Below are 23,491 nucleotides of genomic sequence, written 5' to 3'. Positions count from 1 at the left end.
TTCCGTTTTTTCCTTTTGAGGTACGGAACCCTAAAAAACAGTAAATTACATATTTACACCGCTGGTAACTCCAAAATTTACAGGTCGGGGAATCAAGTCATCAGCAAATAATAAATCTTTTCATTTTTCAAATCGTCACTACTTTAAAAAAATCTAACCTCAAAATAGATAATTTTCCGAGTGAACTTTATGAACATTGTGTCAAGGTAAAAGTTTAGTTGACATATTGATTTTAGATACGAGATTTTTTCAAAGCAGTGACGAAACGCAATTTATCGAATCACATAGTAGATGATAACATTAATAAATAAAACAAACTATTAGCAAAACTATCTATTTGTAAATATATTGCATAATAATGCATATACACTTAATTGCAAATAAACTACGATTTACTTCCTGTTACAACATAAACTTCATCCTTATAATTAAAAAAAAGCTACAACTAAATTTCGTCACTACTTAAAAAGAATCGCGTATCTATAATCAATATGTCCACAAAATTGAACCTTGACATGATGATCATAAAGTTCACTCGAAAAAAATATCAATTTTGAGGTACGAGTTTTTTTAAAGTAGTGACGATTTGTGTCTAACACAAAAAATACCTTTTACAAATTGAAAATGGAATCATTTTCATCGCTATTACTAACAAAATAGGCACATTTTGCGGCTATTTCGTCGTTCATCAAGAAATTGTAATTTAACAAAATACATTGAAAGTTCAGCTATAGCTGTAGAACAGAAGACAAAAACAAAAAAGGTACAACTGTACTTGGATAAAAGTTTGTAGAAATAGAATACACATATTTTTCATACACAATTTCGATTTAACAATTTTGACAAATTCAAAAAGAGGAAAATAAAGTTTTTATTTTTATTTTCATGAATATTGTTCTACGTATACATATCATGTAGATAAGTTTCCAATAGCGTAATAATTGAAAACTAATCCTGATCTAGTCCAGATGTTAAATAGAATCAATATTGCTGCAACTATTAACTGTCAGAAATAGTACATTACTGACTGCTGGGCCTCATTGTCAAAAGCAGTCGGAATCACGTTTTCACCATTTCTTTCTGACATACGGTATAGGATGAGTGTAGAAAGAGCTGGAGAATGCAATCGCGAGCGCCCGTGCGTTAGACAATTCGGTCCCAGGGCCGAACTCAGAGGTCTGAAGGCCATGAGGCAACGAAAGAGAGAATGGTAAAAACCGGCCAAGAGAGTGCCGGACATGCCCAAGATAGGGTTCCGTAGACATTATGGAAAAGTCAAGTAATATTTTTTTCCGGTTTTGTACAGAATATTCCCAGTTTAGGTATATTTTATACCTTAGGCTGCTATTTACTCTTAACCCTTAATAAGGCAGAGGCGATTTAGCGACCACTTGCATTGAGTTGGAAACTGAACCTTATTAATTTCACAATACATCACAATTTCCATTGTAATTATTGCAAAAATACGACTAGCTTTGAAAACATTCTTTGCCAGGTATGTATTCGATAGCTGCTTTTGATTCTGTGGTAGTATGCTCCAATAAATGGGGCCTTATTAAAAGTTAACTACTAATAATTCTCAATCAAGCAAACTTAGCCCTTATAGTTTTCCTTGTATGTTTGATATACTTAATATCATCATGATTTTTTTTTAATGTTCATATCAACTGTTCAGCTGAAAAAGCTTTTAATTAAAATTTAAACTTTAAAGTTCACAAACAGATCATTGAATCGAAAAATCATCTTTGAATTTTGACTACGGAACCCTAAAAGAGACTAAAGAATACCCTCTCACAAAGATAGCCCTCAGCTAGTCGGATGTTATTGGTCAACCAACTTTTTTTAGGGCTGTTTCACCATCCATTGATTAGCGTTAACTGACGGTTAAATGTGATGCCGTCTCCGTCTATTTGAACTAAACAAATAGAGACGGCATCACATTTAACCGTCGGTTAACGCTAATCAATGGATGGTGAAACAGCCCCTTAGTGTTATGTTATTCTGTCTCGTGACTCAGGAGACTTCAGTGATACACTTTGATAGAAAAATGTTTGCAATGTATACTATGAGAATGCTTAGGAGATGAGCTATGAAGGAATTGCCTTAAAACTGTCACAACTTCTAACTTTTAGTGGATTTGTACCCCATAAAATCATACTTTTAATGAGTAACGTTAGCATGGCAACAAGGCACACTAAAACTTTGATTGACCCAATTAAGTCTGTGATGTGACTATTGACTAGAACTACTCAATTACTGAGTGTTGACCTTAACGTCCATAAACTCGACCTGTTTCTTATGCGGGAACACTTTGTGTACGCGCTTGCGATGCGTGTAGAGCGACGCCTTCTGCTTGAAGCTCTGCTGGCAGATATCGCAGCTAAGTGGACGGGCGCCCGAATGTATCACTTCGTGCTGGTTGAGGGCCTTTTTGTCCTGAAAGAAACAAACAATTTACACGGCTTCGAATTAAACGCTCTGAATGATTTTTTTAATTATTATGAAATTAAAGTTTATTTTTTATTTATTATCGTGTTTCATGATCAATTCAAAATATTTTTTCCAAATCAAACTTTGTCGCGTGCTTGTAAAAATCCATTTTAAAAATAGGTACTATGAATAATTTATGTCAAAGAAACCTATCGATTAAAAATAAATTAAAAGACATGAAAAAGGTTTTATGATATTAAAGAAAAAATACTACTTATTTCCTCTCAAAAGAAGAATTTAATTTTGACAAATAACGCTTTATAAGTAAATAATGAATAAACTAATTACGTGAAGCAACATAACTATTTTAGCTTGCCCCCAAACTGACCGTTAGATAACGACGTTTACTACGGATTAACAAGATGCTTATATATTTTTTAATGATGGTATTCTGTCCCGTGACCCAGGAGACATCAGTGATACACTTTGTTAGAAAAATGTTTGCAATTTATACTATGAGAATGCTTAGGAGATAGCCACGAAGGAATTGCCTTAAAACTGTCACAAACCCCAACTTTGAATTTTTTGAATCAGTGAATTTGTACCCCATACAATTATACTTTTCAAGTGACCCGGGAGACGTTACTATGGCAACCAGATACACTTAAAAAGTTGATTGACCCAAATAACTCTGTTTTTTTTATATACCGCCTTTTGCTTTCACGAAGAGTACGGAACCCTAAAAATAAGCTTTGAGTGGAGGTAACTCACCGTGAAAGCCTTCCTGCATATCGGGCAGACGTGGTTCCTCGGCTTCTCTTTCTTCTCCCCGTGGACTCGCATCATATGCTTCTCCACATTGGCGCGCGACGCTATTGGCTGTAACACATCATCAGTTCCGGGCTACACAGGATGATTTGGGAAACGTGAGCTGGACCAATCCTACCGGATTCAGTTAAGACTAACTATATCGTACCAGTATTACCGAAATTAACGTATTTTTTTTAAATGTTGCAAACAAAAAGTATACAATTATTATTGCTATGTCATCTCGCAATCGACGTGAAAAGCAGAGTGTAAAACTCTAGCGTTAAACCCATTTTCCCACCGACTTGTCGATCTACCCTCGCCGTATCGTTGCTATGAATAGCCACCCGAGCCGGTACGGCCGACCTTCAGGTCTCGGGTAAAATGGCTCGTTTTATGTTCTCGTTGAACAATCTACTATTATCACCTGTGCCCTATTTCACGAAGCTACAAGTTACAATTTACAAGCGGTAGTCTTTTTTTAACAGTATGCGTTAAAAATAAATTACCGCTTGTAAATTGTAACTTGTAAGCTTCGTGAAATGGGGCCCTGGTGTAACATATCTGGTAGCATGGTGTACGGTTGTGTTGCTCTGAAGATGAGCTCTGGTTAAGTTCGAAACGCGTCAGTGTAGTGTGGTGGTGGTGATAGATGGGTTTGTGTGATATATGTATGTTCTTAGAGTGTGGAGGTGGAGGAACTGCATGAACACGCATATCTTGCATAAACTTAGCTATCATAAAGTCGCGGGTGAGCAAATTGTTTTAGATCATTGATATGGGCCTCCGCAAAGTAACGCCTGATTACAATGAGGGCTAGGCTATCGTTTTTTGTCTTACTAGATGGCGCCACTGTTGCGTGAGGTTTTTAAGTATGGCTTTCAAAGTCTGTTATTACGGGCGTGAAATCAATGTTTAGATTAAAATCATATTTAATACATCTTAAAACCGTACCATAAAAATATCGAACAACCACAGTCCCGTTTTGTTCGGAAAAAAAGGGAGGACAAAAGTTTTCGAAAGACGAAACTGTCTCAAAACACAGACATTCATTGCCCCTTAACGCATAATTGCCATAATTAATTTGGGTTCAGGTAATGCAAAATATTCACAAAATGTATTCTAATTATAAATAAACCCGCGTAGCTCACCCAAAAATGAAGAATGAAAAATGAGATTTGACATTACGGAGACCTCACGCTACACTAGCGCCTCTAGCGGCGAATCCATACGCGATAGCCCTCATTGTCTTGGAGCGAAGCTGTTTTGTTACCTTATCACAGACGGGGCACTTGTGCGAGGTCTTCCCGAGGTGCTGGTAGTTGAAGTGGTCCTGCATCGCCTCCTTGGTCGGGTAGCCTTTGTTGCACATCGGACACGGGAACCTAAGGGACGGAAATGTATACTAGGCCTTTAGGCTGCGTTCCCACCAGAGATGTGCGAGGATGTGAAGCACAGTTCTGGTGGAAACAGCCGAGCGGAGCGAGGCGAGGTAAATGAAGCGTTTCTATTGGTCCATGAAAAAAAAAAAACAATTAATTGACAAAAAATTTAACAAAAAATTGAACCGACTACAAAAACCATGAAAATAATTAAGATTGGTTTTTGGAATCTTTTTGTATTTTTATAATTCAATTCCAAATTTTATGTTACTTTTACGGTCATCCCGTAAAACCCATTTCGAAAATACGAACTGAAATATAGATGCATAGAAAAACCAGAAAAATAAGACCAGCGCTGGCAATCGAACCCAGGTCCTCGGCATTCCGTGCCACGTGCTATACCACTACACCACCACTGGACAGTGATACAGACACGAATTTCTCCTATGCACCACATATCTCAGCTTGTTTGTTTTTCTTATTTATCATTTAAGCAGCGACACTAGCGACTTCTATGCTGTAGCTCTCATCGAGAAACTTTCAGCACCCCATTGGAACTAACCGCTCACCCGGACAAGAGAAAAAAGAAGAAGAGAGAATTTTCTACCTGTCTGAAGTCGGTCGGTGCCTCAGCACGAGCCAGCAGGAGTGGACCTATAGTCATCTACCTCACTTACGCACTATATATTGGGCTTCAATCACTCCTGCTGGCTCGTGCTGAGGCACCGACCGACTTCAGACTGGTAGAAAATTCTCTCTTCTACTTTTTTGTAGTCGGTAAAATTTTTTGTTATAATGTTTTTTTTCACGCTTTTTAGTGTAAATAATCTAAGATGCAATAGTTTAATATCAACCGCTCGTCACCTTTTACGAAAGATTGCTTTTTCCGATGCAGAGACGTTCATTGTTGAGGAGTCCTGGTGCTTCACCACCCATTTTACCATATGCATTACGAGGAGCATAAATTGCTTAGCAACTGTGTCAAAGTAATTAAAATTCAACCCGTGAAATACTTGTTATTGAGTAGTAACTCCGATGGGCGACTGTGGTCTTCATCATCAGTTCCACTTCACCAAATGATGATTTTCAAGAGCAAATGCACGAGTTACTGCTAAATATATCCAATTTACTATAGGTGTCCCTACAACATTTGAAGAGTTCCCTCGATTTCCTTAAGATCCAATCATCAGATCCTGATTTGGTGCTTATGGGACCTAATTGAAGACATTTCTAGACGAACGCAAAAAAAAAACAAATCGCTTCATAAATGACGGAGTTCTGAGGTAACAGACATAAAAAAAAATACAACCGAATTGATAACCTCCTCCTTTTTTGAAGTCTATTAAAAACACATTCCTCGCACATCTCTGGTGGAAACGGAGCCTTTTCGCGGTAACCATAAGATCTGGAAATTTCAGGATTATACTGAACTAGACTCTACCTGCGGTTTGGCACGCGTAATCCATTAGATACCGCAGTTAAATTGCGGGATTTAACTAAAATCTCATGGGAATTTTCAAAAATAGGGAATATTACTGCATTTTTATCCCGTCGGAGTGCAGCACTAGCACATACCATATGTTTATGGTTTATGTTTTTTGAGTATCTTAAGGGCTGTTTCACCATCCATTGATTAGCGTTAACGACGTTAAATGTGATGCCGTCTCCGTCTACTCGAACAAAACAAATAGACGGCATCACACCTAACCGCCAGTTCACACTAATCAATGGATGGTGAAACAGCCCTAAATGTCCGTTTAGGAAATATAGCTCTATCGCTATTATCGATGTATATATCATTTATTTTGTCACTCATAAATGCAGGTGGTAGGACCTTGTGCAAAGTCCGCCCGGATTGCTAGTTGCTACCACCATCTTGCTCGCTAATCCTGTCGTGAAGCAGCAGTGCTTGCACTGTTGTGTTTCGGCGTGGAGAGTAAGACAGCCGGTGAAAGTACTGGCACTTGAGGTATCCCATCTTAGGCCTCTAGGTTGGCAACGCATCTGCAATACCCCTGGTGTTGCAGATGTTTATGGGCGGTGGTGATCTCTTATCATCAGGAGAGCCACTTGCTCGTTTGCCTTCCCGTCGAATAAAAAAAAATTACATGATTTCTATAGGTATTAATACTCTTTGATCGGTTTTGAATCGGTTGATTGTGACGCACTATTAAGTATGTACCTAACACCTGTATGATTATCGTCAATCTGGCAATAAATCGATTTTAATTTGGTCATGATCCGTCATGGCGACAAAATACAAAGAGAACTGTCGTCGTCATGGCGGTTTTTACGGTTTGTGCTAGTGTCGCCCCCTGCGCAGAGCTTTGCCTAATATGCCCTATTGTGTCGTTTTCATTGATGTTGCATTAAAAACAACCGTGCCCAATTTCATGGCTCTAGAGAACCAGCCCCCGAGAATATCGGGATAAAAAGATATTCAGCTATCTTCATACCTAATTTCATCGAAATCTGTCCAGCTGTTTTAGTGTGAAAGAGTAACAAACATACATACATACACACACACACACACACACACACACACACACACACACACACACACACACACACACACACACACACACACATACACATACACATATATTCACAAACTTTCGCATTTCAAATAATAGTAGTGGGACACTTGTAATTTGGAAGAAGGACTTACTTGAAGACTTGATCTGACGCATGCGCTCTGGAATACTTCAAATGCGCCTGGTATGTCGCTAAATGTGAGAAGATCTGAAAAAAAAAAAAAAAATATGTTAAAAGAAATTGAAAAGCAAAAAATAATAAACCTTTTTTGTTTAACCTGTCCTCTCCCAGAGGCACAAATTTGTGCCCAAATTCCTTAGATCCTGTTATCCTGGGAGATCACACATTAACCTTAATCTAGGTACCAGTTTGAAGTCGGTGCCTCAGCGCGAGCCAGGAGGAATGGACCTATGGTCCCTACCTGATGGGCTTCTATCACTCCTCTTGGCTCATGCTGAGGCACCGACTTCAAATTGAAACTTAGATTAAGGTTAAACAAAAAAGGTTTATTATTTTTTGCTTTTCAGTTTTTTCGCTGGTTTAATTTTTTTGTTAAAAGTTTTTATTTTACACTTTTTTCCCACCCTTGGGGTTTTTTTCCAAAGTTATATAATACCAATTTCAAGGCTTTTACTTGAACCACTGAATCTATGGTATGACTCGTTAAGTACTCCAGTAGGATTTGACGAACCGATGGCCAAGTAGTTAGAGAACCTGACTACGAAGCTTGAGATCCCGGGTTCGTATCCCGGCCGGGGCAGATTTCGTATGAATAATACGAAATACGAATGTTTGTTCTCGGGTCTTAGTATTTAAGTATGTATTTATCTATATAAGTATGTTTATCCCTTGCCTAGGGTCCATAGTACAAGCTTTGCTTAGTTTGCGATTAGGTCAATTGGTGTCAAGTGTCCCATGATATTTATAGGATTTTACGATGCCTTGCATAATCGTGTGCTTACCTTGTTGCAGTCGGTGCACTCATACCGACTCTTGTTCTGGTGCCTCTGTATATGGTACTTGAGCTGTATTACGCGCACCATTTTGTGGCAGATCGGGCACTCCTCCCGCGGCAGGGGACCCTCGTGCAGTCTGCAAAATGATGTGAGTGAGCACGAGTGAGTACGAGCTCGAGCGAAGGCGAGGGTTTCAAAGGCTCGTGTTTTAATAGATCAGCAAATAAATAAAAATCCTACTTCCTGCTTATATTATAAATGAGAAAGTTTGTGTGTGTGTGTATTTAAGTTACTCCTTCACGCTTAAACGGCTGGACGGATTTGGATGTAATTTGGTATGTAGATAGCTGGACATCTGGAATAACACATAGTCACATAGACTAGACTTTTTATCCCGATATTTCTACCACGGGATAGGAATAAAATCTCAAAATATCTACCGCTGAGCTAGAGTCATGAAATTTGGCATAGTTGTTTTAAATGCAACGTGTTGTCAGTCTTACAACAGGTGACGTCGCGTGGAACTTTAACTGGCTATGTCTTTATAATTTTGTGTTTAATTGACAAAAGAAAAAATAAGGGGCTGTTTCACCGCCCATTGATTAATTTTAACTGACGGATAAATGTGATGCCGTCTTTGTTTGTTTTGTTCGAATAAACGGAGACGGCATGACATTTATCCGTTAGTTAAAATTAATTAACGGGTGGTGAAACAGCCCCTAAGTGTCCAATATTTTCTGATAATCTAACCAACTAATTAAATAGCGCCAATTTAATATTTTATTTTTAATCCCAAATATATTAAAAATACAAACTGAAACATAGATGCACAGAAAAAAACAGAAAAATAAGACCATCACTGGGAATCGAACCCAGGTCCTCGGTAATCCGTACCGCGTGCTATACCGCTACACCACTGATGGTCAACGGTACCGACACGAATTTCCCTATGCACCCAATATCTCAGCTTGTGTTTCTTACTTAGTCACTTAACACGCGGTACGGATTACCGAGGACCTGGGTTCGATTCCCAGTGATGGTCTTATTTTTCTGTTTTTTCTGTGCATCTATGTTTCAGTTGTATTTTCAATTTCGGTTTTACGGGATGACCGTAAAAGTAAAAATTTGGAATTGAAATAAAAAATACAAAAAGATTTCAAAAAACCAATCCAAATATATTATTTTATTTGTTACTCGCTGTAAAGTTTTGGTCTCACCTTAAATGTGTTGCCAGAGTGGTCCGGTTCACGAAGCGTTTCTTGCAGTGGTCACACTGCAGCCCCTCCCTGTGGTACCTCGCCACGTGGTTCTTGCGAGCGCGGGAGTTTCTGAAAAAAAAACATGACACCAACAAAGGTGGGTATAGTCACCTGCATTAATATCTGCCACAGCGGAGCGTGTAAATACAGGGTGTAATCATTAAGTGTAGCCAGGCGATTATGGTCTATTTTTTTATTCCGTGGAATTCTGACATTTCTTAGTGTTACTAGGCAACAAAATAATTCCCGAAAATTTAAACGAGATAAAACTAAAACCAGGCAATAGAAAGCACAAATTTCTTACTTTCTTACATATTCAAATTTGAAATAATGTAATAAATCATTAATTAATACGTAGTTAGAATAATTTTGGATCAAACTATTTAGTAGACGTAATAAATTATTTAACCCTTTTATGAGTAAAAAATAAATTGACTCTGGTATCATTGCTATGATTGACATATATCGTAAACCTTCGGACATAAATTATAATTAATAGTTATTAAGTTTCAATATTCGTCTCAATAAGTTTGTAATTTACAATTTCATAGACAAAGTACATAGGTAAGTACTTAAATAAAAAAAACGTCAAATGTCATTCTTCTGTCAAAAAATATTAGTCTTTCGGCTTCTGACTTGAATGTTTGAATGTGCTCGCTCTCCTGTTTCCGTGTTATTTTTGTCATTTCGTTGATTTAGTCTTATTTCCTTGTTTATTTCCTTGTTAAGTTGTTTTGTTTCGCACAAGATGAAACCCCAACCAGGCCCAATAATACATACACTATTTATTTACTCGATATTCTCACGGGATCTAGACAAAATCTCGAAATCTCATCAATTGGTTATGGAATCATGAAATTTGGTACTGTTGTTTATAATGCGCCTTTAGCTGAAAGGCTGAAAGGCTAAAATCTACTACTAATTTAATTAATTAACTACTTAATTTTTTTTTAAATGTGCTTTTACCGACGTTGGGAAAAAGACTACTAAGCTAAAATGGGACTGGGCTGGACACGTCTGTCGTATGCACCCACAAAGATGGCTCACAAGTTACTGGTGGGTGCCGGAGGACGGTCAGCGACATCGAGGCAGACCGAGAAGGAGATGCGGGACGATCTGACACGTACGCAAAGGACTGGCCTGACGTTGCGTCAGAACGGGAGTTGTGGAGGTCGAGAGGGGAGGCTTTTGCCACAGTGGACACTATACAGGCTACTTAAAAAAAATGTGCTTTTACTTACCCAATGAGTAAAAGAACAATAATAACTTTTATAACGGATACACTTATCGATAACATCCCTATATCTTACTCGTTCTACCGGCCCTAAAAATAGAGTCATCAGTTTATGCACACTGCGCTTTGTCAGATATTGGCGTTGTTGATTGTACAAAGAACGCGATATCGAGTCGCCAGGCGTGGCAACATCACATCATATAAAACAGAACTGTTGAGTTTTTGGCACTGAATGTTAATAGACTTACTTGAAGAACATGTCACATTCAAGGCACTGATAGCCTTCTATGGTTGTCTTGGAGAGAAGCTTGCGCAAGTCTCCTGGTTTGGGCGGGGTCGACGGCGGCTCCTTTTTCTTACGGCTCTGCACAAAAAATATTAAATACATTTTTCTAAAAATATTTCGTAAAAGTCTACATTATTCCTTACATATCAGAACGCTAAGTGCATAGTTTATGGTCAGCGAGAAATTAAAAAGATGAAAAGATTGCAGGCGCGCTAGCTCGACAATAATGTATTATTGTCGGGTCTCAAACTTTTTAGAAAGAGAAAACGGCCATGGAATTTATTTATTTATTTATTTTAGGAAAACAAACAGCTTTTTATTGGATCTGAAACAGCTTGTGGTGTTTTCAGTGGAAAATACACCTGTTGTTTTTTTAATGAAAATTTAAAATTTCAACCGGGACGACGGGGCGTCGGGATGAATGTTCGGAGGGACGAACGGACGTTGTTAGTGTTGTGTCGCTGTGATGGTGTGACAAATAAAAATGACCAAGTGCGGGTAGTTCGTGATACGAGTGCCGGTACTATTAGTGATCAAGTGCGCTGCTAGGCAAACTTGACACCCCACACTTCAGTCTACTCGTGACCACGGCCACTGCAATGTTGCCGAAACGTCGAGGTAAATATTACTCGTGTGTGTTAGCGTGATAAGTCCCGTTGGTGGTATTTTGAATATGAGTGAAAATCACGAAAGTTTAAAACGATACACTAACAGTTACGCCAGTAGTGTCTTAGAGAAATTAATTTCATCTAACCTGTAGATTGTCCCCTTAAAGTTAACGGATGTCAAAAATAACACGGTGTATAATCTCAAAATAAATTTATTGATCATCATCATCAGCCGGAAGGCGTCCACTGCTGAACAAAGGCCTCCCCCCTTGAACGCCACAATGAACGACAACTCGCCACTTGCGTGAAGCTATGAGCGCGCTGAGCCTGTATGAGTGTCGTTATTGGGAGGGTGCGAAGTACTAGGTGGGGGTGATGAAATCTATCGCAGCGCTCATGGTGGCCAAAAGTAGAAATAGTTCTGGCTCTGTCATCTGTCATACTCGTATGAATCTGTCATTAACAAAGCAATTTGTATAGACTTTAACTACCTAATTTTAGTAATAGATGTTTGTGTTATGATGCGTGCTTGAATTATTGAACACTGTCCGTGTTTTGTTCTTAATTCCTCTACATCTCTGACATGTCCAGCAACAATTTTCCTTATGAAGCGGTTTGTGGTTGAAAATTTATATTGAGTGATACTCACAAAACCGGTCTTCAAAATTATACTCATTTTTATCTGAAAACTATATTTAATTTATTACTAGCGATATAAGAACAATTATATAATTTTACTATTATTCAAAGAAACCAATAAGATAGCTTTATCTTTTCGTTTTACAGTAAAAGTACAACTAAACATGAAATAAACAAACCCTGACATAACGAAAATAAAACACACTTTTTGAATAAATTTTACTTACCTCATTTAATTTTAATGACCAAAAATGAACTCACAACCAAAATCACGGTATCACAGTAATTTTGTATTATAAATGAATACGTTATAGGTTTGATTTTATCACAATGTCGCGATGAAATTTCAAAACGTCAGAGCATCAGAGCCAAAACAGTTGCAGACGCTAGGTGGCGCTGAGGTCGTGCACAGAGCCAATAAGAACTATCACCTCACCTTCCTCTGCTTGTGGATGTCCCCTATTTTGATGAGCGCGCTGGGCAGTGGCTTGTCCATGTGAGCGTTGACGTGCGCAGTTATAGCCGTGTTGAGTCTCTCCGAGTGCCCGCACAGCTTGCAGATGTGGCGCGTGTAGTGTTGTTCTACGTGAGATTGTAGTTTAGAGTCCTCTATGAACACGTAGCAGACTTTGCAGGGGGAGTAGCCGGGTCTCTGTGGAAGGTATTGGAGTTTACTTTTTGTACATTTTTACACTCACTTTTAAAGAAAGAATAACATTAATAGGGTAGATTTCTGAGTGAAAAAAAGTAATCTATTTAGTCCATTATTAGAAAATATTTCGACACGTTCAACCAAAAAATTACAAAGACCAAGCGAGTCAAAATTCGGGAGTAGGGGCCCGTGATGTCACTCTTAAGTAAAAATTATACGTAGGAGTGACGTCACGGAACTCTAATTGGCTTTAACCCTTCGTCTGTGTTTGATAAGGATTAGTACCAAATTGAAGGCTACTTTTTTTAAATCATCAAAATTTGTACTTAAGAGAAGTCTCTTCGTTCCATTCTCCATACAAACCCATAATATACAAATATCCGGTCTCATTTGAAAACTGGCAACAGAAATAGATAAAATTTTGTAAGTATGGACTAGACGTAATTATCTATGCCTGTGGTTTTTCAGATTTTCATATAATTGTAATAACAGAATTACAAGAGCTCAAAAGTCGACAAAAAAAAGATGTCAACTTTGCACGAAAATTACAGACTAATAAAGCATTTTTACAAAAATCGAAAAAACCACAAGCATAGAAAATTATAATAATAATAATAATAATAATCATTTATTCGCTTAACATTTAGACATAAATTATACAACAAAGAAATTCTGGCGGTCCTCAAACTAGGCTGAGCCTGTATCTTGAGAACCTGGAGTGCAATTTAGAGACATACTTGGGAATATAGAACTTAGCCGTATTTTTATCATTAAAGACAAGGATATTAACATGTATAAAAAATAAACCAAAAATAATAATAATAAGAAATCAAAAAAAGAAGAAGAAAAAACCGTCAACAATCGCCAGCGCATGTGTGAAAATGAATATCTTGATTGTAAAATATCATCGATTTCTGTGCTATACTTTTAGTATAATATGAGGACAACGAAACCCAATATTCAACCGCCCAAATCTTGAAAAGCCTACAGCTATCTCGATATAAATTACGGACTCACAGCTGTGATCGCTTATGTCACGAGCGATAAAGACAGCAATATCCCAAACGAACACCTAATGCGGCCACGCGGCCGGCAGGGAAACTTCTCTTAAAAACAAAAGAGACTAGAATGCCGTATTTTTTTACTTTCCGCGGACGAGGGGATAAACATAACTTTTTGTTTAATTGACAAAAGAAAAAAATAAGTGTCTGATATTTTTTGAAAATATGACGGACTAATTATACCTGTATGTTTAGGAATTTAGCCTGACATACATGCCTCTGCATCGTCTGGGCAACTAGGCCCATACAATAAATACCTCGTTGCGTTCGTAAATCTTGCTTGGTTACAGTTAAGTCGTTTTTCTTTGAATATTTGTGATAATTACTGCGACCAGCCCTCTTCGAAGGGACCAGCCTGAAAACCAGCGCTGGGTAACATAAGCCGAGATTGGGCATATGCTGAGATTGGGACCCATTGCCCTTACTATGCGAATTGTTATAATGTCCTAAGTTTAAGTATTCTTTGTTTGTATTGTAATGTCTAGGTAAAGTTTGTGGCAATAAAGATGTTTATTATTATTATTATTAAGTTCCAAGGGAGGTGTTAATTACTATGAATATTAGGTTTCCTTCCACCAGATCGTGTCTTATCCGACCGCAATCAGAACAAGAATTGATTATACTCACTTCTCGGTGTGCGGCCACGAAATGCTCTTCGACCTGTTGTTGCGTGTAGAACCCGATGATGCAAAGCTCGCATTTGTACACGGAACTGGCGTACTGGACCTTTTCCTTCGCTTCTTCTCTGAAACCAATTTAATAATAACAATAATGATTTATACAGAAAAATTGCGGTACAATATAAAGAATACAATCTTTTGACAAAATCTACGTAACTATTGGACACTTACTGTTAAAGGCTGACCAGAATTATAAAAAAACCTTGCCATATTGCGGAAAACCAATAGAACTAATTTCTTGCACTGGTAACAATCAATTCAAATGTCATCTGTCTATTGCTGTCAAAGTTTAACGTTGTTTGCGTGTCTTATTTTAAAGTGATTTTGTTTTTTTTAGCGTTAAAATGCCGAAGATTATCCATAGCCTTGGAAGGAAAATAATTCACAATGTAAAAGTATTTGTCATAGAAAGTCTGAAGGATTAGAAAATATTCCTATATATAACATCACCCACACCGTTGTCAATATAACTGGTAGGTATCGTATAGTAAGTGTAAAGAATGTTGCAATATAAAACGTATGAGTGCTGCCCTCGCGTCTGGTTTTTTATATTCCTGGTCAGCCTTTACATTCTACGAGCGACAAGTCGAGTAATATCTATATATAACGGATAATTGTTATTATTAACTAACCCATCATTACATACAACACAATCCAATGACTCTTGATTCTCTGCTAAGCAGTAGAGAAAAAAAAGGTAAAGGCTGACCAGGAATATAAAAAAACCTGACGCGAGGGCAGCACTTCTATGTTTTATATTGCAACATTCTTTACACTTACTATACGATACCTACCAGACATATTGACAACGATGTTCACGTTCTTTTTAAGGAATATTTTATAATCCAAATACTTTTATACATAGCACAGAACACAAAATAACACTTTAAAATACCACGCGCAAACAACGTTAAACTTTGACAGCATGACATTTGAATTTGGTGTTATCAATGCAAGAAATTAGTTTTATTGGTTTTCCGCAATATAGCGAGATTTTTTATAATTCTGGTCAGCCTTTACATACATGGAGAAAATTTTCCAATGTAAACATTTTAGCTAGCACAAAGAGCGATTTAGCTATGTTACTTCTGTTCGTTGCTCTCAGAACATTCTCCTTCCTGTCTCTCTTTCAAACTGTAAATTCTATGTTTATTCAAATTATTCATATACTGTTAAAAGTTTTTATTTAGTTTCACCTGTCCCGTTGTCTGTCTGTCTGTAATCAAATCTTGCAAGTTAAATTCGACCAACTTCCAGTAGTTGGATTGACTTGAAATTTGGTATACTTATTTAACTTATTTAGATTGAGTGATAATACAATAATCTCGTAGTGACATCCTGGTAGTCCAGCCAGGGTCGTCTCCACAGAACTCTTCAATGGTTAATGGCATCGAGTTGAAATTTGTTATGCAAATATAGTTTGGGTAAACTATATTTACAACTACAGTCAACAAAAAAGCTTGTATGAAAAATGTTTTTTTTTTTTACCAAAAACTTATTTAAATCTATGCTTAGAGAACATTATCAGTCATCTTCCGTATAAATGTTGAAGTTAGATTATTTATATATTGCTGTGTGTCAACCTGCTTAGTTTTATTGTGTATGTGTATTGAATAGTTGGGTTTATGTATTTTTGATTTACTCTAATCTACTGTAAATTGCACCACCAGCTAAAACCTAATCCTTACTTTTGTCTATTGTAAAGGTTGCCTGGAAATAGGGCTGACATTTCTGGATTTTTGACTCTTTGTCAAAATTGCGGTCGTTGCGGAAATATTTATTTTCATGATGGCTAATTATTAATGAAAATAAACAATTTTTATTTTATTTTAATGATTACCTGGAAGCTTGCATTTCCGTTTCCGTCATGAATTCAGTAAAGAACCCTTGCTTCTGCGGCGGAACCTCCTCTTTGGGCTTCATGGGTTTCCCTTTGGTTATAATAAGAGCCTCGATTTTTGGCGGTTGTTGCGGTGGCACTCTGAAAATAATAAAATAAATAAAAAACCTTTTATTTCCAGCCTACAGGTGTACATAAAGATTATTGTTGTTATTACCTATATACTTTTTTAACAGTTACAACGAAAAGAGAAAAATATATAAAAGATTAGATATGTAATCTAAGTTATCTAAATATATACTTAACTAATTATAATTATTATATAGAGCATGTTTTTAGTAGGTAAGCATTAGTATTATATATTTTCTGCTGGAACCCCCCTCAGGTAAAGGCCTCCTCCAAAGCTTTCCATTTCTCCCGGTCTTGGGCTATTTGTTGCCATTGTGGGCCAGCTAGTTTTTTGATATCGTCATCCCATTTAGTAAATGGTCTTCCTCTATAGCGCTTGCCCAATGGGCCTTTCCATAACGTAACTGTTTTTGTCCATCTACGATCCTTAAGACGCGCTATGTGGCCGGCCCATTTCCACTTCAACTTTTGGCTATAGCTGAGTGCATCTATTGCCTTTGTTTTAGATCTTATTTCAGTGTGCCTTATCTTCTGTACTCTCTTGATATTTAACATGCTACGTTCCATTCCTTGTTGACATGTAATTATTTTATTTTGTTGGTAAACTTCCACGTTTGGCATGCATACGTCAGACAAGGAATGAGACAAGAGTCCATGATTGTTTTCTTTAAATTGATAGGCATTTCACTTTTAAATATCTCCTTGTAACTTCAGTAAGTATGCTTGACTCTTCTCTCCACTTCTAGTTCATTACTTTCTCTGTTAAATCCACATAATCTAACAGCTCATTTTCGATTTTGATTTTTTGAAGTTGGTCATGAGTTTGGTGTTTGTGATGTTCATTTCTAAACCCACTTGTCTGCTTGCTTTATTAGAGTGTCTAACATATATTGAAGTTGTAGGCTCGATTCTGGCAGTAAAACCAAATCGTCCGCAAGTCGTAAGTGGTTTAGGTCAGGGTCTCTCAAAGTGGGGTACGCGAACCCCTAGGGGTTCGCTATTCGACGGTAGGGGTTCGCGACAAGTTTACGTGATGGTAAGACTGGCAGTAATACAAAAAGTTGTATTTTTTATTTCAACTCCAAATTTGTTACTTATTTGTTTGTTATTTGTTGTTGTTGGTTTTGGTTTGTATTTTCGTTGGCAAGACGAAATTTATTGGAAATTTATTGAAAAGCCAGTTTATTACTTTCTTAGTCTAGAAACTTACGTGGAGCCATAAGTTTGAGAAACCCTGGTTTAGGTAATTACGTGATAATTACCCTGTATATATGGGCCACAATTTTTCCAGTCTAGTTTGCTTATGATGGATTCTAACACCGCGATAAAAAAAATTGGCGATATGGGGTCTCCTTGTCTGACTCCTCTCCCGACTGGCAAGCTTGGGCCCATGGTTTCCAGTTTGACTCTGCTTGAGCTATTACTATAAAGTTTGACAAAACGGTACGATAGTGACAGGTTGCTAGTGGTTGGTTGTAAAATGTAACACCATCTTAATTTTTGACTTTAATTATGGAGGAGCGGTGCCTCCTGAGTCCTGACACAGGCTTTAATAAGCTTAAAAACTGTTATGTACAAATTATTAATGAAAATAAATAATTTTTATTTTATTTTAATGGTTACCTGGAAGCTTGCATTTCCGTTTCCGTCATGAATTCAGTAAAGAACCCTTGTTTCTGCGGCGAAACCTCCTCTTTGTGCTTCATGGGTTTCGCTTTGGCTATAATAAGAGCCTCGATTTTTGTTGGTTGTTGCGGTGGCACTCTGAAAATAAAGCCACATTAAAAATGGCGGGTAGTGAACCATTTGGGTAAACATTAGAAATATGTATTACGAGCTGATCCATACATTTAGTATGGTAATTAACTATTTATATCTTTCAAAAAACTGAATTTTGTAAATTTGTTTCCCAAGTCGCACTGGGCCCGCGCGGGAGTTATGGCTCAAGTCCTTTCATTAACCTTTTGACCGCCGTAGTCTGATATATAAGACACCCAATGTCCAGCCACTATCGCCATGTTTTTTTTATTATTCGTGTGGATGGCAAACGAAGTGGGTCTCCCGATGGTAAGAGATCTCCACCGGCCATAAACATCTGCAACACCAGGGGTATTGCAGATGCGTTGACAATCTAAAGGCCTTACCCAAGGTCCTACCACCTGCAACATAGTCTTATAATTAAGACAAAATGTCATATTGTTTCGGTTTAGGTGGCGACACGGGCACGTACAAATGAAAACGTATTGGCGGTTAAAAGGTTAAAAGAGGCCTGTACCCTACAATGGGACAAGGCCGAGATGTGATCATGTGAGACCGTTTTGTATCGACTAAGTATCTAATAAACTAACTACTGACTAGCAATCTCCAGGGAGCTGGGGACGACGTGCAGCCGGGTTTTTAGCCAGTGAGGCTGCTTGTAGACGTCTATTGTTTTCACCGGACAACGGATAATGATAATGATAAATTTGTTTGTCAAACATAGGTACAACAAACCGTTTTTTTTTCCGGACTTGCAGTATTGTATGGCTTACAATGAGTGTACATGCACCGGACACTTGTCCGGCGACTTATCCATACAACACCGCAAGTCCGGCAAAAAAAACGGTCCGTTGTCCGGTGAAACAACGGACGTCTACAAGCGGCCTGAGAGTCCGGCGCTGTCTGGGTGCCTTCCAGTCGTCCATAATGGAGTTTCCCGAATGCACGCCCCCTTGATCTCTTACAAAGCACCTCATATAAAATTTAAAACCAAAACCAAGTAAATGATGGCATGGACTGGACCTTAGTGTATTTGACCGCAAAAAAAAATTGTTAGTCTTATGTTTTGCCACAAAAATTGAACAATGACAAAAAATAGAACACCCGAATGCCGCATTTACACTCGCGTACGAGTCGCGAGGCGAGGTGCAGTCAGCAGTCAGCAACAAAGATACTTTATTGCCTGAACATTAAGGTCGTGTATACATATTTTTTGCACTTTGGTTGTATTCATATCTTTGTTGCTGGCTGTACGAGGTGAGTGTGACCAGACGCGCGCCCCTCGCCTCGCCCCTCGCAGCGCTCGAGACGAACGCGAGCTTGGTGTTTACATTCGCGCTCTCGCTTTATTCTTGTTCGAACCTTGTGCTGCGCAGGTTGTAAACTCAAAGACAAATGAACTCGCCACGAGAGTGTAAACAGGAAGTTCGTTTACCATCGATCACGCAAGCCATGGGCCGAAATACGAGATGAGGCGCGAGGCGAGAGTGTAAATCCCGTATAAGACATTAAACATTGATTCCAGTACGCAGTACTTTGCAATATTCACTTGTACATACTCTATGCTGAGTTGTGGTAGCTCCTTCGTTGGGGAGTAGTCTACTCGTAAATCGTCAGGTCCAACAACTATATGGGACATCACTCCGGTCACAGGATGCTCCAAGACTATCTCTGGTACTGCAAATGAAAAAATAAAAGAAACCATAATTATTTACAAAATTAAAAGGGATTAAAAATCATCTGAAGGGAGCGAAGGAGGGTTTGATTATTTTTGGTTACGGCCAATATGGTATTTCACCATTTTTTTATTTATTTTATAAATTAAAGCTTGACTATGCATATTATCCTATAAAATAGAAAAAATCGCCATACCAGCTGCATACAGAAAAGCGTTTGAAAGAGATAGAATATAGCTTTTTAAAAAAAAAAAAAAAAATTACATTAGATATCTCTTTAAAAATTAACTTTTTTCAATGTGTTGTCAGTTTAGTATTGTACTGCATACATTGAAAACTCAGTTGTGAGAGTAAAACCAAAACTCACATTTAAAGCCCCCTTAAAGTCAGAGAGAGACACCCTGTATTCATGGTACAACTGTAACAACATTAGAGTACCTTCAAGTATATGCCCATCCATTTCCAAATTGATGTTCTCCCGCACAGCCTGAGCTACATCGTACTGTTCATGCTTGACGGACTGCACACTGCTGATGGTAAGGAATGGCGGCTGCGGCCACTCCTCGCGGGTAGTGTAGTCGAAGAATATGCTGTCATACTCCTGCTTTGTGGTGGCTTCGAGGGTGGAGAGGGACTGCGACATGTATGTGTGGTCCATGGTCTGAAAATAGGTGTTTGTTTGTATGCAAAACAACTATGGAATATTGGAAAAAAAACCGGCCAAGTGCGAGTCGGGCTCGCGCATGAAGGGTTCCGTATCATTAACTATACAACATTAGACATTAGGAAAAAAAAAACACATTTGCTGTATGGGAGCAGGAGCCCCTGTTAAATATTTATTTTAATTGAATTATTTATTTTTAAAGTGAATATTCGACTAAATATTTTTTGTTGTGAGATGAAGAAGAGGCTTTTACTATAATCAAAGTATTTATTCGTTCAACGTACACAAACACATCTTGCAAGTAGAACAGCCATATTGCTAGACACTTTTTTTTTATTAGTATACCAACATGGAACATAAAATATAAATGTTGCTATATCCAAAAATATTCTATGAATATTTCATACCTGTTGCCATTGTTAATATCGAGCAAAAAAAGGCAAAAAAACACGTTTGTTGTATGGCAGCCCCCCTTAAATATTTATTTTATTGTTTTTAGTATTTGTTATCATAGCGGCAACAAAAATACATAATCTGTGAAAATTTCAACTGTCTAGCTATAACGATTCATCAGATACAGCCTGGTGACAGACAGATGGACGGACTGTGGAGTTTTAGTACTACAGTCCCGTTTTTACCCTTTGGGTACGGAACCCTAAAAAAAATAGCAGCCAAGTGCGAGTCAGACTTGCAACAACCATACAAACCCATACAAATATGTATCTATGAATATCCAATGTTAGGAGAGCTTCTTAAGCAAAATAACAGTGTGGGGTAATTTTAGATGATTACTGATAGGTGGACAGATATAAATAATTACAAATGCATAGTTTACAGATTTTCCCTGTCTTCATAGTAAAAGACGATATTACCTGTCAATTTTTATAGTTTTACAAATAAATAAAGTATTAGAGTGTTGAAATATATGTTTATTGCTGCATAAATAGCTGTTTCTATTTTTTTACATCAACATTTAAAAAGACCACAAAAGTCAGTGTTAGTACCTCCTGTTCCCCGCTCAATGCAAGCACCCTGATGTGTTCCTGCGCACTGTGCACCTGCCGCTTGAACTTGATAAACCTCTTCATCAGGGCCAGGCACTCCCAGCACACAATCTGATCCATCTCCGAGAGGGAACTGGCAAACTGGAAGACAATAGCTTATATATATTTCTTAAAAGACAAACACATGTAAGAAAATAATGTGTTCTATTTTAAGTTTATAAATACCTCTCCTTGCAGTCGGGTAAAAATAGTTATTTATTTACAGATATTGCAGTTTTTCTTTCTCCTACTTGTAAAAACTTTAACTAAAATAAATTAGCAAAAAGTTTCCCCTTTTATGAGGCACTATGAGGCTGTCTAGGCAGTAAATATTTTGTTTTGTTTTGTATAAATTACTAACATAGTGAATATGTATTTTATTATTTTAACGGTACTAACAAAGCTGGATCAATTATGTTACCTGATAAATAAATAATAATTATTATTAAAAATGTTATTATAAAATAGACCAGACAAACACTAAAAAAAACTAAGAGCAGAAGTGCAGTGATATTATACTCAGCTCTAACAGCTGTTATTGTATTATTCGAATAATAATAGTAATATAAGTTACAAACTAAATTAACGCATACGGTAGGGACCTTGCGACATGAATACAAATTAGATTGAGTTTACGTAATTATTTAACTATACTGAAGTAGCCCATTACATTGTATGTAAACAAAACTTTTGAACACTTACCCTGTCGCCCGCGAAATCGTACATAAGCAGCCGAAATATTTGATAAACTGGAGCTAATCCATTTATGGACACTAAATTACGATCAGAACTCAGACAAGTACAGCAGACTACCCTGTAGTTGCTCTCTACCTCTTGCTCCATCACCGACATCGATATAATTTGTAAACAAACTTTTCAAATTAAAATAAACAAGATTAGATTTCAAATCTTAACAAAAAGTAATACTTCCATGTAAAATAGACGAAAATTAAGAAGACCAAGCTACGATACTGGGACACCACAAAATGGCTGCTTTACACAATGTTACCATAGCAATTATTCTTTTAATCAGCTGTGCAAGTTTCCGTGGCCAGAACTTATTTTATTTTATATAAGTGTACATTGAGTAAAATATTACAAAAAGTCATATTTTAATTGATTAAAAGTAGCTCATGAAAATATATATTTTTTTATCATTTTTATCTTTTGTTTCTTAAGCTGACAGCACTAAAAATAAGGCTATTGCGACATACTGTCAGTGGGTTGAAACTCCATACAAAAAATCTAATGTATGGAGCTAGTGACTTTTTTGTACCAACCTCTCCAAAATAACTTATTGGTTGCCATATTTATGAAATGATCTGTGTTTAGAAGATTTCACTTAAATTATAATATTTGCAATTCTTCACATTTTAAGCTGTGAAAAAAAAAAATAAGCGGAAAAAAATATTACTAAGATAAATAATACAATATAAAAATAATTCTGACTGGATATCCTTTTTTATTTAAGTAAATGAAAAAATTTAGTTCTATTTTTCAATTTTATATGGCAGCCCACAAACCTTCATCTGCTGCGTGGGAACGGACGCCTTCGCGAGATTTTGTGTTTGTATTTTCGTGTATTTTGGTGTTTTGTTTTGTTAATAGCGTTGAGTTTGAGATTATTTCTCCTCCGCATTAACTTTTCTTTCACTAAAGTGCATTTATTCGAGACAGGACTCTAGTTTTTACCGTTATTTTCACGGCTGTCCTTTACTAAGAAACCATTCAACATGAGGAGATGCGAAATTTGTGGTATTCAAGAAAAACATTGTGAAAACAAAATGTTCTTTGCTAGATTTCCTCTAAGTGAACATGTGTAAGTAAAGTTACTGATAAATCTGATAATAGG

The 23,491-nt window shown here is 37.2% G+C and overlaps 1 protein-coding gene across 1 annotated transcript; it reads right to left on the bottom strand.

Moving 5' to 3' along the window:
• Window positions 1–1,913: 1,913 nt before the first annotated feature.
• Window positions 1,914–22,670, bottom strand: LOC141444581 (uncharacterized). The gene is made up of 15 exons (XM_074110146.1): window positions 22,342–22,670; window positions 21,601–21,741; window positions 20,371–20,593; window positions 19,816–19,933; window positions 18,122–18,262; window positions 16,370–16,510; window positions 14,477–14,594; window positions 12,573–12,788; window positions 10,852–10,967; window positions 9,328–9,438; window positions 8,117–8,246; window positions 7,288–7,361; window positions 4,511–4,622; window positions 3,202–3,309; window positions 1,914–2,436 (listed from the first exon to the last, which is right to left on the bottom strand). The coding sequence occupies exons 1-15, from the start codon at window positions 22,489–22,491 to the stop codon at window positions 2,254–2,256; spliced, it is 2,082 nt and encodes a 693-aa protein (XP_073966247.1). The 5' UTR covers window positions 22,492–22,670; the 3' UTR covers window positions 1,914–2,253.
• Window positions 22,671–23,491: the final 821 nt, after the last annotated feature.

This window comes from Choristoneura fumiferana, chromosome 30 (genome assembly GCF_025370935.1).
Source record: "Choristoneura fumiferana chromosome 30, NRCan_CFum_1, whole genome shotgun sequence".
Taxonomy (NCBI): domain Eukaryota; kingdom Metazoa; phylum Arthropoda; class Insecta; order Lepidoptera; family Tortricidae; genus Choristoneura; species Choristoneura fumiferana.
This window is presented reverse-complemented; position numbering and strand designations above follow the sequence as displayed.

Bases quoted from the DNA above. Each gene is read 5' to 3' on its own strand.
- LOC141444581 (XM_074110146.1), bottom strand. From the start codon at position 22,491: ATGTCGGTGATGGAGCAAGAGGTAGAGAGCAACTACAGGGTAGTCTGC. The intron at 8,247-9,327 runs GTGAGACCAAAA...ATCATTTTGCAG, and splicing joins ACTCTGGCAACACATTTAAG to ACTGCACGAGGGTCCCCTGC. The intron at 2,437-3,201 runs GTGAGTTACCTC...TGTTTCTTTCAG, and splicing joins TATGCAGGAAGGCTTTCACG to GACAAAAAGGCCCTCAACCA.